The sequence below is a fragment of the Salvelinus alpinus genome, chromosome 3 (assembly GCF_045679555.1).
Source record: "Salvelinus alpinus chromosome 3, SLU_Salpinus.1, whole genome shotgun sequence".
NCBI lineage: Eukaryota > Metazoa > Chordata > Actinopteri > Salmoniformes > Salmonidae > Salvelinus > Salvelinus alpinus.
In genome coordinates, this window is record NC_092088.1 from 91573199 (window position 1) to 91591469 (window position 18271).

Genomic DNA, 18271 nt, shown 5'->3' on the forward strand with positions numbered 1-18271 from the left:
GTGCTTATTTGAGCTTTCCTTGCAAATAGAATAGTCCCAAAACTGTCAACCCGCCTTTCCCATCTCTCGCTCCAGGCAGACTAGGGCTTATATAATAGTATTTAGTAGTAGATCCTGTTTAAGCAGATCCTGCTTAAACAACTGATGGTAAAGTCACTGCAGTGTTAACTATACATGTAGCCTTCAATGTAAGAACTGAGTTACTTAAACTTGATTGTATTTTTTGAGGATTAGGACTGTCATTCAAAATGTTGTCACGTTGACACAAAATGGTTTAGAATAAAACCTAACTAGTTTAGTTCACATTGCTGGAAGTCCAGGCAGTATAAACAGAACTTTTAAATTAAATTAACATTTTTCATCAGCAGCATCATTCAATGTCATATTGATAGAAAATATTATCTTTTTGATTTGATTTTAGCTAATCAAACTCTTACTTGTTTTGTCTTTAGGTTGGTGTGTTGCCATGACGTTCATCAAGCCTCCTCCATTGGACCTCTGACTTTATCAGACAGGAATTTAATTACATATCTTTTACCCTGAACATTCCTCAAATTAAATGACTTCAGGAATGCTCTGAAGACCTGTAGGAAAGCTCTGAAGACCTGTACGAAAGCTCTGAAGACCTGTACAAAAGCGAATAGGGAAGCAGCGAAAGGGAGAAACTAAAAAATGCAGAGGCTATCATTTCACATCATCGCTGTCATAATAAGCTATTTTCTCAATGGCTGCGTAGTTGTTCACAGCCAGACAGTCTGCAACCGACCAGCCAATCTGGAATGGCAGCTACAACCACAAACTGCTCAGGTGAAATGGACACTCATGGAAAACATCTGTAATAGTATGGTCCAATGTTGGGGTGATCAAGAAAGGACAGAGACACAAAAGTCAGATGTTACACCAACTTGGAACTTACCTCAGATGTGTCCTCTAGAGGTGCAGTTTGGCGTCAAGCTGTTTGTTTCTATTGATGCCACTCTGGATTTATACGGTATCAGGATCCTCAATGTGTCAAAGGAGGACTTTGAAAGTTGTTCCACTGCACCACAGTCACAAGACCAGTTTCTCTGTTCCGATGACGTTATGAATGCGTCTAGGCAGGTCGAACCTAAGTGGCTTCTCCCGGGCCTTCATTATTTCATAGCTTCGCATGAGGGGGATTCACAGCTCTGCAGGCTGGGTCTTCGTCTCAACGTCTCTGTGAAGGAACAACAGTGTCAAAGCAGCCCACTAGTGCGACTCTGCTCCGGGAACGGTGTTTGTAGGACAAGCTTTTGGGAAGACGGAGCGTACCGCTGTCAGTGCCGCCAGCATTACTATGGAAAGTTCTGTGAGAAGTTTGATGCGTGTTTGGAAAACCCATGTGAGAACGAAGGAGTCTGTGTAAGCAATGGTACGACAGATCACATCCACGCGACGTATAAGTGTTTGTGCCCTTCACATTTTACAGGTGAGGAATACAACTGAGAATTATGACTCTGATATTACTACTGTTATGTTTTTAAAGGGGCATTCTGCAGTTCAAACAACAACAAAGGGAGCCCCCCCCCCCCCCGCCACTGACACGCTATATATAGTCCAAAAATTGATGTATCAATCACAGATTGCTCTTTTTTAAGCTACTTTGTGAAAATGCTAAAGAAAGTTGCACACTCATTTCTCCTTGCAGTGGATTTATTTAACCAATGTTTTGGCCAAATAGCCTTCATCAGGGTTTGATGCTTTACTTTACACCCTGTACTCATCCACCAAATGCTAAACTCAATGGATTGTTGTACCTTCAATTACTATAAATGGGAAAATAAATTGCTCTCGTTAATTAAATCTGCCGTGACAGAATCCACCTACCTACCTGGAGGCTAAGGCTGTGTCCCAAATGGCACCCTATTCCCTACATTGTGGGCTCTGGTCAAAAGTAGTGCACTATATCGAGAATAGGGTGCAATTTGGAACACAACCCTAATGTTACAACCCTATTGCTTGGAGATAGTTCCATATTATTTATCTATCATAATTACTAGTTCTCATCTAGCTTAATGCATTTATTTCAAGAATATCCAGAGTCCGTCCCAAACGGCACCCTTTTCCCTTCATAGTACACATAGGGCTCTGGTCAAAAGTAGTGCACTTCATTGGGAAAAGGGTGCTATTTGGTATGTAGACTCAGATACCCCTATGGGCTATTTATGTGAACAATATTTTCTTCCAGGACTTTATTTTGCGTTAATCACCATAATTATTTCTGGAATGGGTTTCTGTACCACCTGAATGCATTCTTAATTACTTTACCTCCTCTCTTCCATTTTCATTTAGATTTGATTCCTTCTCTCACCATGTCTTTGTCAATAAACGATGGCTCTCAAATGTTGTTTAAACATTGTCTCTGAAGACTTAGGAGCCAACTTGTCATGTTTTTGACATCACAAGTCATCTGAATCATGCAATGAACACGGTTATCATTAGAAATGCATTATGCACTAACTAACTAACTTTGTGCAATGGGGCCACCATAAGTGAGAGTTTCCATGTAGACTTTCAAGCTGCAATGATGTCTTTCAGTTTAATTTAATTTCCAGAATCTGCATAGTTAATTACTGTTGATAATTGTTGACCCTACGTTACTTCAAATCAAATAAAAAACAATAGATTGAATCTGTAACGGCTGTCGTCTTCCTCCTCGTCTGAGGAGGAGAAGGATCAGAGGACCAATGCGCAGCGTGGTAATTGTTCATCTTATTTAATGAAGTGAACAACTCAAAAATACAAAAACAACAAAGTGAAAACCGAAACAGTTCTATCTGGTGCAGACACACAAAGACTGAAGACAACCACCCACAAAACCCAACAGAAAACAGGCTACCTAAATATGGTTCCCAATCAGGGACAACGATTGACAGCTGCCTCTGAGAACCATATCAGGCCAAACACAGAAATAGAAAACATAGATTACCCACCCAACTCACGCCCTGACCAACTAAAACAAAAGACAAAACAAAGGAACTAAGGTCAGAACGTGACAGAATCTATACGAATAAAATATTGTAGATTGAATCTATACGAATAAAATATTATAGAACCGATCTATACAAATAAAATACTATAGAACCAATCTATACAAATGTAGAATCTAGATACTTAGCTAAATCATTTTGTTCATTTTAAATTATTAATATTTCATGCTTTATCTTTTCCCTCAGGGGCTAACTGCTCTGACGTGATTGGACGAGAGAACTGCGATAGAGTTTGTCGTAATGGAACGTGTCTCCATGTTTCACCTTTATCCTTCAAATGTGTGTGTTACACAGGACACCCAGGTAAGGAACCACAGTATTATTCTGTTCTGCATGGGTTACAATCCCTGCTACAGTGTTGGATTTACAATCAATCACCAACGTACAGTACAGGGGGTAGCCTGCCTTAGGGAAGGGCAACAATGACTTGTAGTCTTGTTTAGAACAGCCTGCATCTGGTAAGAGCAACAATGACATGAAGTCTTGTTTATAACAGCCTGCTTCTACATCTGTATTGCTTGCTGTTTAGGGTTTTAGGCTGGGTTTCTGTAAAGCGCTTTGTGACATCGGCTGATGTTAAAAGGGCTTTAATAATAAATGTGATTGATTGATCTGGAAAGGGCAACAATGACATGAACTCTTGTTTATGACACACTGATTGTGTCTATGGGCCATGGGTCCTGGTCAAAGTAGTGCACTACATGGGGAATAGGGTGCCATTTGTTCACGACACACGGCTGCTACCGCACCCTTTAGGTAGATCGTGAGCCTCATAATGAGCATCATTTTCTCCAGTAACAGTACAGTTATGTTAATGGGGGTCTCTCACAAATGGATTACAAAAAGTTGTACCAACCAGCGCTTCCTAGTTCTTGGCCTGGATAATGGTCTCTAGGCATGCGTCCCAAATGGCACCCTATTCCCTTTATAGTGCACTACTTTTGACAAGTGGTTCCCTTGAATAGGGAATAGGGTGCCATTTGTGACGCAGGCTAGCTAAAGCAGGGGCCTTATGATGGACTTTCTGCTGTAACAAACTCCAGGTGGCCTTCTAACTTGATTCATTGTTTTGTTTTCGTGTGCAATTTGTCCAGGCAACACTCGGGAAAACTCCTACCTGTATACCTTCCCTCTGAGTCTGAGCTGTGCTGAGCTGCAGTCCTCGCTGCAGAGGCTTTAAGGCTGATTATTTGGGTGCTTGTATTCTCAAGGTTACACTTTTATTATTTATATAGCTATCTCACTAAGCCAGTTATAGAAACATACTGTGGTTTTGATTTGTTGAAATAACAGCTCAGAGAAATACAGTAGTGGATAACTATTCTGAATGTCATAGGGGAGAACGGTGAGGAACAGTACCAGACAGTGAGATTTCTTTCATTTCTGCAGAGTTGTACAATAATTGTGTCCCTGGTTGGAGCATTATGCAGAGATCTACAGTGTTCTAGAAGTCAGTCAACCCTGTAGTTTCAGACTGATCTATGGAAGTAAAACTGATGTTCAGATGCCATGGGATGGTGATGGTCTCCCTCTAATCATGAAGTTAGTCCGTAGTGGGCTCAAGCCCAGGTTTAGATTACTACTGGACTCTGGTCTGTAGACCACTTAGGACAGGTCTGCTATCTTCATTTGACTAGTGTCTCACAGCAAGAAAATAATCCTGCAGCAACAGAACATGAAGTATTATGTGGATTATAATGAATGCACATTTTGTAGAGATTGATCCATAGTTCGTTAGGGCAAATCAAGTCTGACTTTTTAAAGTAGAAATTACACACTTTTGAAGCCTGGAATACACAACAAGTTTGCATTTCCTGCTGGACAGGAACATTATCTGTGACCACAGAGTGATCGAATTAAGATAGCACAACTAAATGAAGCAATGCATTGATACTACTTGGAATGCCCCTTACAGTGTGTAGACTATTAATATGCAAGTACATCTGTTGTCATCACTATTCAATTACATTCAGTGATGTAGTGGAGCGTAAAACACAGTTGAAAATACAGTACCACTCAAGTTTGGACACACCTACTCATTCTAGGGTTTTTCTTTATTTTTACTATTTTCAACATTGTAGAATAATAGTGAAGACATCAAAACTATGAAGTAACACATATGGAATTATGTAGTACCCCAAAAAAGTGTTAAACAAATCAAAATACACGACCATTCAAAAGTTTGGGGTCCATTAGAAATGTCCTTGTTTTTGAAAGAAAAGCAGTTTTTTTGTCCATTTAAAATAACCTAAAATTGATCAGAAATAAAGTGTTGACATTGTTAATGTTGTAAATGACTATTGTAGCTGGAAACGGCTGACTTTTTATTTTTTAAAATTCACCCCAATTTCGTGGTATCCAATTGGTAGTACAGACTAGGGAGAGGCGAAGGTCGAGAGCCATGCGTCCTCCGAAACACAACCCAACCAAGCCGCACTGCTTCTTGACACAATGCACATCCAACCCGGAAGCCAGCCGCACCAATGTATCGGAGGAAACACCTGGTCAGCGTGCACTGCGCCCGGCCCGCCACAGTGCACGGCAAGACAAGGATATCCCTGCCGGCCAAGCCCTCCCTAACCCGGACAACGCTGGGCCAATTGTGCGCTGCCCCATGGACCTCCTGGTCGCGGCCGGCTGCAACAGAGCCTGGACTCGAACCCAGAGTCTCTGGTGGCACAGCTAGCACTGTGATGCAGTGCCTTAGACCACTGCGCCGCCCAGCTGACTTCTAATGGAATATCTACATAGACGTACAGAGGCCCATTATCAGCAACCATCACTCCTGTGTTCCAATGGCACGTTGTGTTAGCTAATCCAAGTTTATAATTTTAAAAGGCTAATTGATCATTAGAAAACCTTTTTGCAATTATGTTAAAACAGCTGAAAACTGTGTGCTGATTAAAGGAGCAATAAAACTGGCCTTTAGACTAGTTGAGTATCTGGAGCTTCAGCATTTGTGAGTTCGATTACAAGCTCAAAATAGGCAGAAACAAAGAACTTTCTTCTGAAACTCGTCAGTCTATTCTTGTTCTGAGAAATGAAGGATATTCCATGTGAGAAATTGCCAAGAAACTGAAGATCTCGTACAGCGCTGTGTACTACACTCTTCACAGAACAGCACAAACTAGCTCTAACCAGAATGGAAAGAGGAATGGGAGGCCCCGGTGAACAACTGAGCAAGAGGACAAGTACATTAGAGTATGTAGTTTGAGAAACAGGCACCTCACAAGTCCTCAACTGGCAGCTTCATTAAATAGTACCCACAAAACACCAGTCTCAACGTCAACAGTGAAGATGCGACTCCAGGATGCTGGCCTTCTAGGCAGAGTTGCGAAGAAAAAGCCATATCTCAGACTAGCCAATAAAAATAAAATATGAAGATGGGCTAAAGAACACGGACACTGGACAGAGGAAGATTGGAAAAAAGTGTTATGGATAGACGGATCTAAGTTTGAGGTGTTCGGATCACAAAGAGGAACATTCCTGAGACAGAAAAAAATAAAATATGCTGGAGGAGTGCTTGACGCCATCTGTCAAGCATGGTGGAGGCAATGTGATGGTCTGGGGGTGCTTTGGTGGTAAAGTGGGAGATTTGTACAGGGTAAAAGGGATCTTGAAGAAGGAAGGCTATCACTCCATTTTGCAACGCCATGCCATACCCTGTGGACGGCGCTTAATTGTAGCCAGTTTCCTCCTACAACAGGACAATGACCCAAAGCACAGCTCCAAACTATGCAATAACTATTTAGGGAAGAAGCAGTCAGCTGGTTTTCTGTCTATAATGGAGTGGCCAGCACAGTCACCGAATCTCAACCCTATTGAGCTGTTGTGGGAGCAGCTTGACCGTATGGTACGTAATAAGTGCCCATCAAGCCAATCCAACTTGTGGGAGGTGCTTCAGGGAGCATGGGGTGAAATCTCTTCAGATTACCTCAACAAATTGACAACTTGAATGCCAAAGGTCTGCAAATCTGTAATTGCTTCAAAAGGAAGATTATTTGACGAAAGCAAAGTTTGAAGGACACAATTATTATTTCAATTAAAAATCATTATTTATAACCTTGTCAACGTCTTGACTATATTTCCTATTCATTTTGCAACTCATTTCATGAATGTTTTCATGGAAAACAAAGACATTTCTAAGTGACCCCAAACTTTTGAACGGTAGTGTATATTTTATATTTGAGATTCTTCAAAGTAGCCACCCTTTGCTTTGTTGGCAGCTTTGCAGACTCTTGGTATTCTCTCAACCAGCTTCAAGAGGAAGTCACCTGGATTGCATTTCAATTAACAAGTGTGCCTTATTAAAAGTTAATTTGTGGAATTTATTTCCTTATTGCATTTGAGCCAACCAGTTGTATTGTGACAAGGTAAGGGTGGTATACAGAAGACAGTCCTATTTGGTAAAAGACCAAGTCCATATTATGGCATGAACAGCTCAAATAAGCAAAGAGAAACAACAGTCCATCTTTACTTTAAGACATGAAGGTCAGTCAATCAGGAACATGTCAATAACTTTTAAAGTTTCTTCAAGTGCAGTCGCAAAAACCATCAAGCGCTATGATGAAACTGGCTCTCATGAGGACCGCCACAGGAAAGGAAGACCCAGTTACCTCTGCTGAAGAAGAGAAGTTCATAAGAGTTACCAGCCTCAGAAATTGCAGCCCAAATAAATGCTTCACGGAGTTCAAGTAACAGAGACATCTCAACATCAACTGTTCAGAGGAGACTGCGTAAATCAGGCCTTCGTGGTCGAATTGCTGCAAAGAAACCACTACTAAAGGACACCAATAATAAGAAGAGACTTGATTGGGCCATCTGTCCTTTGGTCTGATGAGTCTAAATTTAAGATGTTTGGTTCCAACCTCTGTGTCTTTGTGAGACACTGCCTGTGATTTATTTAGAATTCATGGCACACTTAACCAGCATGGCTACCACAGCATTCTGCAGCGATACGCCATCCCATCTGGTTTGGGCTTAGTGGGAGTATCATATGTTTTTCAACAGGACAATAATCCAACACACCTCCAGGCTGTGTATGCTCTATTTGACAAAGAAGGAGAGTTATGGAGTGCTGCATCAGGTGACCTGGCCTCCACAATCACCCGACCTCAACCCAATTGAGATGGTTTGAGATGAGTTGGACTGCAGAGTGAAGGAAAAGCAGCCAACAAGTGCTCAGCATATGTGGAAACTCCTTTAAGACTGTTGGAAAAGCATTCCTCATGAAGCTGGTTAAGAGAATGCCAAGAGAGCAAAGCTATCATTAAGGCAAAGGGTGGCTACTTTGAAGAATCTCCAATATAAAATCAATTTTGATTTGTTTAACACTTTTTTTTGGTTACTACATGATTCCATGTGTTATTTCATAGTTTTGATGTCTTCACTATTATTCTAAATGTAGAATATAGTAAAAATAAAGAAAAACCCTTGAATGAGTAGGTGTGTCAACTTTTGACTGGTACTGTATAGGAAGTGTTACTTTTTTCACAGGGAACGACGATCAGAGTTTACCCACCTATTTTCTTTAACCACTACATTACTGGTTACATTGTAGTGACCGCTTCTAACAGAGCCTAGGACTCCAAGTCTGGGCTTTAGGAGCTTTCTCTCCCTTCAACTAACTGTGGAGATACTGGTTCCTAATTTTTGATGTGATGGGCTTAATTCTGGATAAATGTCTTTATTCAACCAGAATGAACACCACCAAGCAGGAAATAGCATGTGGCCTTCAACCAAAGCCAAGAAAAGAGAAGGTCTCCCAGGGGCCATCCTCACAGGTGCTAGTAGGGGAGGATGAGGAAGAAGTGGCAGACCTCGTCCATAATGAGCAGCCCGATTCTAGTGGGGCCGGGGTAGATCTGGATCCGGAGGACGACTATCTAGAACCAACAGACCTGTCAGGGTCCCTGACTAATTTCAGGACGGCCCAAAACCAGGATCCAACCCTGCAGCAAGCCAGAGCAGATGTGCAGGTCGTAGATGGTACTCCCATAAATGATGGGACAATGCCTAATATTTTTCCCCACTTCATCATGAAAAAGGGTTTGGTGTACAGTCTCTCAAAAATAGGGGTTGATGTGGTGGAACAGTTGTTGGTCCCCACCCGGTACCGGAGGACAGTACTGGACCTAGCTCATGGGCACATTCTGGGTGGACACCTTGGTATCGATAAAACCCGAGACCGGATTGTAAGGAGGTTTTACTGGCCAGGAATTCAGGCTGAAGTGGCCCGGCATTGTGGAGAGTGCCCGGAGAGCCAGTTAACAGCTCCCCGACCAGCTGTTAGAAGCTCGTTAGTGCCGCTCCCCATAATCGAAATGCCATTTGAGAGGATAGATATAGTGCCCCTTCGGACAATGGCTTCCAAAAATATTGGCAAGAATTAGTGCTCCTGTTCACCAGGGTAGGGATTCCAAAGGAGATTCTTACTGACCAGGGGACCCCTTTATGTCCCACTTTATGGCAGACCTTTGTAAATTGTGGCAGGTGAAACAGTTGAGGACATCAGTTTACCATCCTCAGACGGACAGGCTGGTTGAGAGATTCAACCGCACCCTGAAGTCAATGCTCAGGAAGGTAATCGATAAGGATGGGAAAAACTGGGATTGCATGTTGCCATATCTGATGTTTGCCATTAGAGAGATTCCCCAAGCCTCGCTGGGGTTTTTCCCTTTTGAGCTGGTATATGGGAGACACCCCCGGAGAATCTTAGACATCGCCTGGGAAACCTGGGAGCATCAATCCACCCTGTATACTAGTGTTATAGAACATGTCACGGCAATGCAAGACAGGATAGCCACAGTCATGCCCATCGTCAGAGAGCACATGAGGCAAGCACAAGCGCACCAGCGGCACACCTATAACCGGCAGGCTACCCTGAAGGAATATCAACCGGAAGATAAGGTTTTAGTTCTGGTCCCCACTATAAACTACTAGCCACATGGAAAGGACCATATGAAGTACAGGAGAGAATAGGAGAAGTTAATTATTGGATCCGACAGCTAGGTCGGTGTACCCCGGAACAGATCTATCACATAAACCTGTTAAAAGCATGGAGAGAGAGAGAAACACTAATGGTCATGTACCCCACACCCACCCAGGAGACAGCCGAAGTAAATGTTTCACCTACTCTGTCCCCAGCACAAGTACAGGAAGTAAAGACCCTGATCCAGAAAAGCAGATGTGTTTTCAGAGGTACCAGGCCGAACTGAGGTTACGGCTCATGATATCGTTTTCCTACCAGGGTGAAAAGTAAGCATTAGGCCATATCGGGTAACTGAGACTCGACATGCCGCGATTAGAGCAGAGACGGAGAAAATGTTGGCAGCTGGAGTGGTCTAAGGGTCACATAGTGAGTGCTATAGCCCAATTGTGATGGTCTCCAAGCCTGATGGGTCTTTGAGGTTTTGTGACGACTTTCGGAGGGTAAATGAAATCTCCAAGTTTGATGCCTACCCCATGCCCCGAGTAGATGAACTGCTGGAGAAAATTGGTAATGCTCGGTACATTACGAACCTGGACCTAACCAAAGGTTACTAGCAAATTCCTCTGACCCCAGAGCCAAAGAAAATACGGCCTTTGCAACCGCTGACGGTTTGTTTCAATACACCGTCATGCCATTTGGGCTTACACGGGGCCACGGCTAATGTACCAGGTCCTAAAACCGCACCGAGTTTATGCCGCAGCCTATTTAGATGACATGGGGATCTACAGACCAGATTGGAAATCCCACTTACCCCGGGTACAGGCAGTGTTAGACACCCTTAGTTGTTACGTGGGGTTAGAGGAAACAGAGTATCTGGGATACACTGTGGGAAGAGGGTTAATCAAACCCCAACGTAAGAAGGTAGAGGCAATTAGAGGATGGCCGAAACCAGCAAATAAGAAGCAAGTTTGAGCCTTCCTAGGGTTGACCGGTTACTACCGGAAGTTCATCCCAGTTTATTCTACAGTGGCCACCCCACTCAACAACATGACTAGAGCCAGAGGGCCACACATTGTAAAATGGGATGAAAGGGCCACCAAAGCATTTAGAACATTACAGTAGGCTCTTTGTTGTCATCCAGTGCTGGTGGTACCAGACTTTGAGCAAAAGTTTTGTGGTTCAGACGGATGCCTCAGAGGTCGGCTTGGGAGCCGTGCTATCCCAAGAGCTAGAAGGTGTGGTACACCCCATCCTGTTTTTAAGCAGGAAGCTGGAACCACGGGAGGCCAACTACTCAGTCGTTGAGGAAGAGGCTCTGGCAGTAAAGTGGGCTCTAGAAAGCCTGAAATACTACCTGCTAGGGCGCCACTTCACCCTCATCAGTGACCATGCCCCACTCACCTGGATGCATAGGGCTAAAGAGAAGAACACTTGGTTGATCCGGTGGTTTTTGAGTCTCCAACCGTTTCACTTTGACTTAAAACACAGAGCAGGGAAGGAAATGGGAAAGGTGGATGGGTTATCCCGCATGCACGGATATTTTGCTATCCTTGACCTCGCCTGCGGCCTGGGAGGACCAGGACGGAGCAACAGACACACAGCTACTGTCCTATTCGAAAGAACTCTCATTCTGGGGTGATTTTGGTGACGGTTTCCTGCTTAATTTGTGACAAACTCTCCTAACCTTGAAGAGGTTTGTCACAGGATGTAGTACAATGTCTATACTAGCACACAACTTAGTTGTGGATACTGGAAAACAGTCTAATACTGTCTTTATCCACCTGGACAACAGTCTAATACTGTCTTTATCCACCTGGACAACAGTCTAATACTGTCTTTATCCACCTGGACAACAGTTTAATACTGACTTTATCCACCTGGAACAAAGTTTAATACTATCTCCATCTTATCCACCTGGAACACGGTCTAATACTGTCTCCATCTACCTGGAACATTATCTAATACTATATCCATCTTATCTGCTTGGAACACGGTCTAATACTATATCCATCTTACCTGCCTGGAATACGGTCTAATACTGTCTGCATCTTACCTGCCTGGAACACGGTCTAATACTGTCTGCATCTTACCTGCCTGGAACACGGTCTAATACTGTCTCTATCTCATCTACTTGGAACACAGTCTAACACTGTCTCTATCTACCTGGAACACAGTCTAATACTGTCTCTATCTACCTGGAACATAGTCTAATACTGTCTCTATCTACCTGGAACACTGTCTAACACTGTCTCTATCTCATCTACCTGGAACACAGTCTAATACTGTCTCTATCTCATCTACCTGGAACACGGTCTAACACTGTCTCTATCTCATCTACTTGGAACACAGTCCAATACTGTATGTCATCTACCTGGAACACTGTCTAATACTGTCTCATTTACGAAGTAACAAAGTAATCCACTATATAGGGAATGGGGTGCCATTTGGGACGCAGCCCATGGCTGTTCCCTCATTAATCACCTGGAATCACCTGTCTCCCCTACTGCAGAACAGAGCCGGTCTGCCCTCGCAGGCCAGAGCCTATACTCACAGAATAATCAGGCCCAAACTCACGGGACGTTTCAAATGAGATTTCTCTTTTGATTCTCCGGCTCTCCTGCAGAGTTCCTCTATGGTATTTATCACCAGGTATTACCGCCTTATAGGGCAACATCCCATCTGGGATCATACAGCTTGTTTTCGCAATTCACTTAACCCATTGTTTTAGTGGGTAGATTCAACTATGAGGAAGTGATTTGGTTGGGGACTGCGTTGTTAGGTTGTGGGCATATCTGAGTCCTGTTAGATAAATGTAAGACTGTACTGTACATAGTCTACATTTACAAGAGATTGAGTTAGCATTCCTCAGCACATTATTCAATATTCATTATTATCCTCTTACATAATACAATGTCTTTCATGTATTCTATGGATTGTATTATTTATTATTATTATTCCTTGACATAGACTGACCAGGTGAATCCAGGTGAAAGCTATGATCTCTTATTGATGTCACCTGTTAATTCCACTTCAATCAGTGTAAATGAAGGGGAGGAGACAGGTTAAATAAGGATTTTTAAGCCTTGAGACAATTGAGACATGGATTGTGTATGTGTGTCATTCAGAGGGTGAATGGGCAAGACAACATATTTAAGTTCCCTTTGAACGGGGTATGATAGCAGGTGCCATGCTCACCGGTTTGTGTCAAGAACTGCAACGCTGCTGGGTTTTTCACGTTTAAAAGTTTCCTGTGTAAATCAAGAATGGTCCACCACCCAAAAGAAACCCAGCCAACGTGACAACTGTGGGAAGCATTGGAGTCAACATGGGCCAGCATCCCTGTGGAACGCTTTCGACACCTTTTAGAGTCCATGCCCCAACGAATTGAGGCCATTCTGAGGGCAAAAGGGGGGGTGGGGGTGGGGGGGGGAGGTACAACTAAATATTAGGAAACTGTTCTTAATGTTTTATACACTCAGTGTACAACAATGTCTATCCTTTTTACATGGAATGTAAGGTTCACAGGCAATGTTCCCTCTAAGCTGTGCCGCTCAGAAGAAACATCCGCCCTGGAGAGAAACACGAGATTGAACTTCACTCAACTTTCTACAGCAGTGGGCACCAGCTGGTCAATCACGATCCACTGGCCAATCTCAAAGGCATTCCTAGTCGATCACCATGTAAAAAAACGCCACGATAAAGCCTTGAATTACTTTTTTTTCTTTTTTTTCGTCTTTGGCAAAGAGCTGCTGTTTTTCTGAGTGAGTTCATGTTTAAGTTCTTACTCAGCACTGTCAACACTTTGTATTCAACACTTTTATAAGCCATAAAATGCGTATTCTTCTTATTTCCACTCAGCGCTACAACAAGCACTGCAGCAGTAATGAATGAGTAGGAACGTGTATCTATAGGCTTGTGTTATTATAAGCAGCTTGGGTCTTTTTTAATGTCAAGGAATATTGATATGTTCATAGGAGTAACAACGTGAATTTGTGCATGAGGCAGAAATAATGCGGTGCGACTCGAGTTTCGCCATCAGCTGGAAACGGTGTCCCTTTTTGGTCAGTGTCAGTGGAGGAAAGGGAGAGCGGAGGGATGTTGAGGCGGACCCTTAGCCTGCTGCTCTCTCCCTCAGCTGAGACTGACCATCAGATGAAGGAACCATCAGCCCAATAAAATAAAAAGCAAATGATTTAAATGTATGCTCACTCAGCTGTGCCGCACAAGTAATACAACAACGGATCTATTACTGGTATGATCATATAGCCTACCTCAAATGTTTTAATATAATTTAAAAAGATGGCCTGAACAGCAATGCATTGGCAGGGCAATTCAAGCAAAGCCCGTATGTCATTATAATGTTTTGGGCCTGTAGCCTACTGCACAAACCTCATTGCTACAGGACTGTTTGTAATTGGTTAATGTTGCAAAGGCGTAAGTTTTTTTTTAAAGCCATTTTAATACAAAATATCTGAGCTGTAGATCTCTGCTTGCATTTTGACTCAGAAAGTGATCTTGACTCAGAAAAGGTTGGTGACCACTGTTCTAGAGTTCTCCCTGTTAACACTGTCAACGTTTCCTTTCACTGTGGGAAGTGTAATAAAATCAACGCAATATTAGCCACTTTCAATGCAACATACCAAAACAACAAAACTAACTATGCAAGACATTTTCTTGTAGGCAAAACACATCAGAGTAGGATTCTATTGACTCAGCCCGTACTCTGCACAGACCGGTGCGTTGACATGCAGGACTCAGCCCGTACTCTGCACAGACCGGTGCGTTGACATGCAGGACTCAGCCCGTACTCTGCACAGACCGGTGCGTTGACATGCAGGACTCAGCCCGTACTCTGCACAGACCGGTGCGTTGACATGCAGGACTCGGCCCGTACTCTACACAGACCGGTGCGTTGCCATGCAGGACTCGGCCTGTACTCTACACAGACCGGTGCGTTGACATGCAGGACTCAGCCCGTACTCTGCACAGACCGGTGCGTTGACATGCAGGACTCGGCCCGTACTCTACACAGACCGGTGCGTTGCCATGCAGGACTCGGCCCGTACTCTACACAGACCGGTGCGTTGACATGCAGGACTCAGCCCGTACTCTGCACAGACCGGTGCGTTGACATGCAGGACTCAGCCCGTACTCTGCACAGACCAGTGCGTTGACATGCAGGACTCAGCCCGTACTCTGCACAGACCGGTGCGTTGACATGCAGGACTCAGCCCGTACTCTACACAGACCAGTGCGTTGACATGCAGGACTCAGCCCGTACTCTGCACAGACCGGTGAGCCATCTATGGTAGGCCTACATTATGATGAAATAGCCACAGTATCCTACTTGGCCTCTGTTTAAACTGTCATTTAAAGTGGGTACACCCTCAGTGTTCACAGTAAACACGCGTTGGAAGTTGCACGGGGCTTACCCAAAATCTGAGGTGAAAATGTACGTGATGATGATGATCAACGATTCCCAACAGCATTTCCCATTAGTAACCTTAAGCTGTTTCCAGAATATGCCCCAAATTCAAGTATTGAATCTATTGGGATAGGTATAAAACCCGTTTTTTTAAGGGACACATTTAAATAAGTTTAATTGAGTACAGGCTTAACTGAATGACAAAAAAAATAATCATAAAAATGATTTTTATTGAATAGTTTGGGGTAGGCCTCATCTGAGGAATGCTCCTCGGAGCCAAATGCTGATTACCGGTTGCTCTATGCTGGGCAGCTGGCATCAAAACCCCCCAGCTGGGACATTAGGCTCTGATGACTGGTGGTGGTGGAGAGGTGGAAGGTCGTTAGAAGACTGTTGCTGCAAAACAGCAAGCAAGACACAAAGGTTGAGTTGACAAACTCTCCTAGATGAATTCCCATTGGTTGGAAGAACGGAAAGTGATTATTGCACGAGTGCGCCCATAGGTTAGTCAGCAAGCGTGGTGGAATTTCTCTAGTGTGCCATGCTCAGGCTGAAGTTAATAGGTGAATGACATTCCTCACGCTTGCTAATAGAAAAGTAGCAGCAGAGACGTGATGCTATGTTGATGAGGTAATATTACGATACTACCCTATAGATACCTACGATGTTGATGAGGTATCATTATAAATACTACCCTATATATACCTGCTATGCCTGTGAAAGGAAGCGATGTGAATTATATTGTGCTTACTAGATAAATGTGAAAGTGACCAGCCTTACTGATTTTGAACTTGCGTAAACTACATTATTCCCAAAGACTCTTGTTTCAGCCTTTGGTAGGCAACCCGCTATGCAAACTCAATTTCCAATGGCTAGTGTAGCAAGCCCAAACTAGCCCAGAAGCTGTATGTATATACTGTAAGATTGATGTCCACTGATACCTGCACACAGGCTATGGCTGAGTCCCAAATGGCACCCTATTCCCTATGCAGTGCACTACTTTTGACCAGGGCCCATAGGTAGTGCACTATATATTGAATAGGGTACCATTTGGGATACATCCTATCGGAAGCCTCTGGGAACAAAAGCACTAGAATACGCAGGGGAATTAGCATAGAGGAATATGCTACAAGAAGAATCACAGAGAAAGATAAATGAGTTAGCGTCTACTGAAGAACACAAAAATGAAAAGCCTACGCCAGGGAATACATTCAAATTATATTCACCTTGAACCAGCGGTGTGTTCAGTCTAATTTTATCCCACGTGGAGAAGCCAATGTCACCACCGCGGCATTTGACATTAGAGGTGGATTACAGTATGTAATGTATGTGTCTCCAAGCCAAGATGCTCTTGTCCTAAACTTCTAGCTCTGATCTGTGCCTCTGTTGTCAGCTCCCTAAAGTCCCTTTATTCTCCTTTATTCAATTAAGTTGGTTGTTTTGCATAATTTAAATATGATTTACAGAGGGGGGGAAAAGGATAATTCAAAACTAATCATAGGCATTCAATGTAATTATGATTCTTTATAAGGGTTAAATATGGCACGTCATTATAATTTATCTGAAATACAGTAGGTAATATGTCACCCTAAGTGACATACAACTACACTGAGCAAAAATATAAACACAACATGTAAAGTGTTGGTTTCATGTTTCATGAGCTGAAATAAAAAGTCCCCGAAATGTTCCATATGCACAAAAAGCTTATTTCTCTCAAATGCTGTGCACAAATTTGTTTATGTCCCTGTTAGTGAGTATTTCTCCTTTGCCACAATAATCCATCTGCCTGAAAGGTATGGCATATCAAGAAGCTGATTAAACAGCATGATCATTGCACAGGTGCACCTTGTACTGGGGACAATAAAAGTCCACTCTAAAATGTGCAGTTTTGTCACACAGCACAATGCCACAGCTCCGTCGTTTTAGAGAATTTGGGAGTACGCCCAACCGGCCTCACAACTGCAGACCACGTGCCACCACGCCAGCTCAGGACCTCCACACACGGCTTTTTCATTTGCGGGATCGAATGTCTGAGACCAGCCACCCGGACAGCTGAGGAATCTGTGGGTTTGAACAACCGAATAATTTTTGCACAAACTGTCAGAAATCGTCTCAGGGAAGCTCATCTGCTTGCTCGTCGTCCTCACCAGGGTCTTGACCTGACTGCAGTTCGGCATCGTAACCGACTTCAGTGTGCAAATGCTCACCTTCGATGGCCACTGGCATGCTGGAACTGTTTCAACTTTACCGGGCAGATGGCGTTGTGTGGGCGAGCGGTTTGCTGATGTCAACGTTGTGAACAGAGTGCCCCATGGTGGCAGTGGGGTTATGGTATGAGCAGAAATAAGCTACGGACAATGAACGCAATTGCATTTTATCGATAGCAATTTGAAAGCACAGCGATAACGTGAAGAGATCCTGAGGCCTATTGTCGTGCCATTCATCCTCCGCCACCATTTCATGTTTCAGCATGATAATGCACGACTCCATATCGCAAGCATCTGTACACCACAACTGGAAGCTGAAAAAGTCCCTTCCATGGCCTGCATACTCACCAGACATGCCACACACTGAGCGTGTTTGGGATGCTTTAAATTAGCGATGTTACATATGGACAACGTTTAAACTGACATTTTTTTAAATTGGTTTTCCGTGTCAATTTACAGTGCAGAATAATGGTCATTTTACGTATGTATGAACGCCAGGGACGGGTAAGGAAGTTACATCTGCTGTAAAACTTTACAGACATACAACACAGCTACGGTAACATGTTGATTGCAACAATTAATAACTTTTCAGAAAATTCAAAAAAGTGCCTCATCAGGTCTTTACATGTTCGGTATGGTTTCCCTGACGACAGTTACCTGATTGATGAGCTGCCGTGTTGTTGTTTATGCGGTAACT

At 43.3% G+C, this 18271-nt stretch overlaps 1 protein-coding gene across 1 annotated transcript in view; it reads left to right on the top strand.

Annotated features, from left to right (window-relative positions):
- The first annotated feature begins 457 nt into the window (after positions 1–457).
- eys (eyes shut homolog) overlaps positions 458–18271 on the top strand; it is a 506958-nt gene continuing 489144 nt past the window's right edge. The window contains exons 1-2 of the mRNA XM_071394489.1: positions 458–1450; positions 3198–3314. Coding sequence (XP_071250590.1) covers positions 673–1450; positions 3198–3314 — 895 coding nt within the window. The 5' untranslated portion in view covers positions 458–672. The remainder of the gene's footprint in view (positions 1451–3197; positions 3315–18271) is intronic.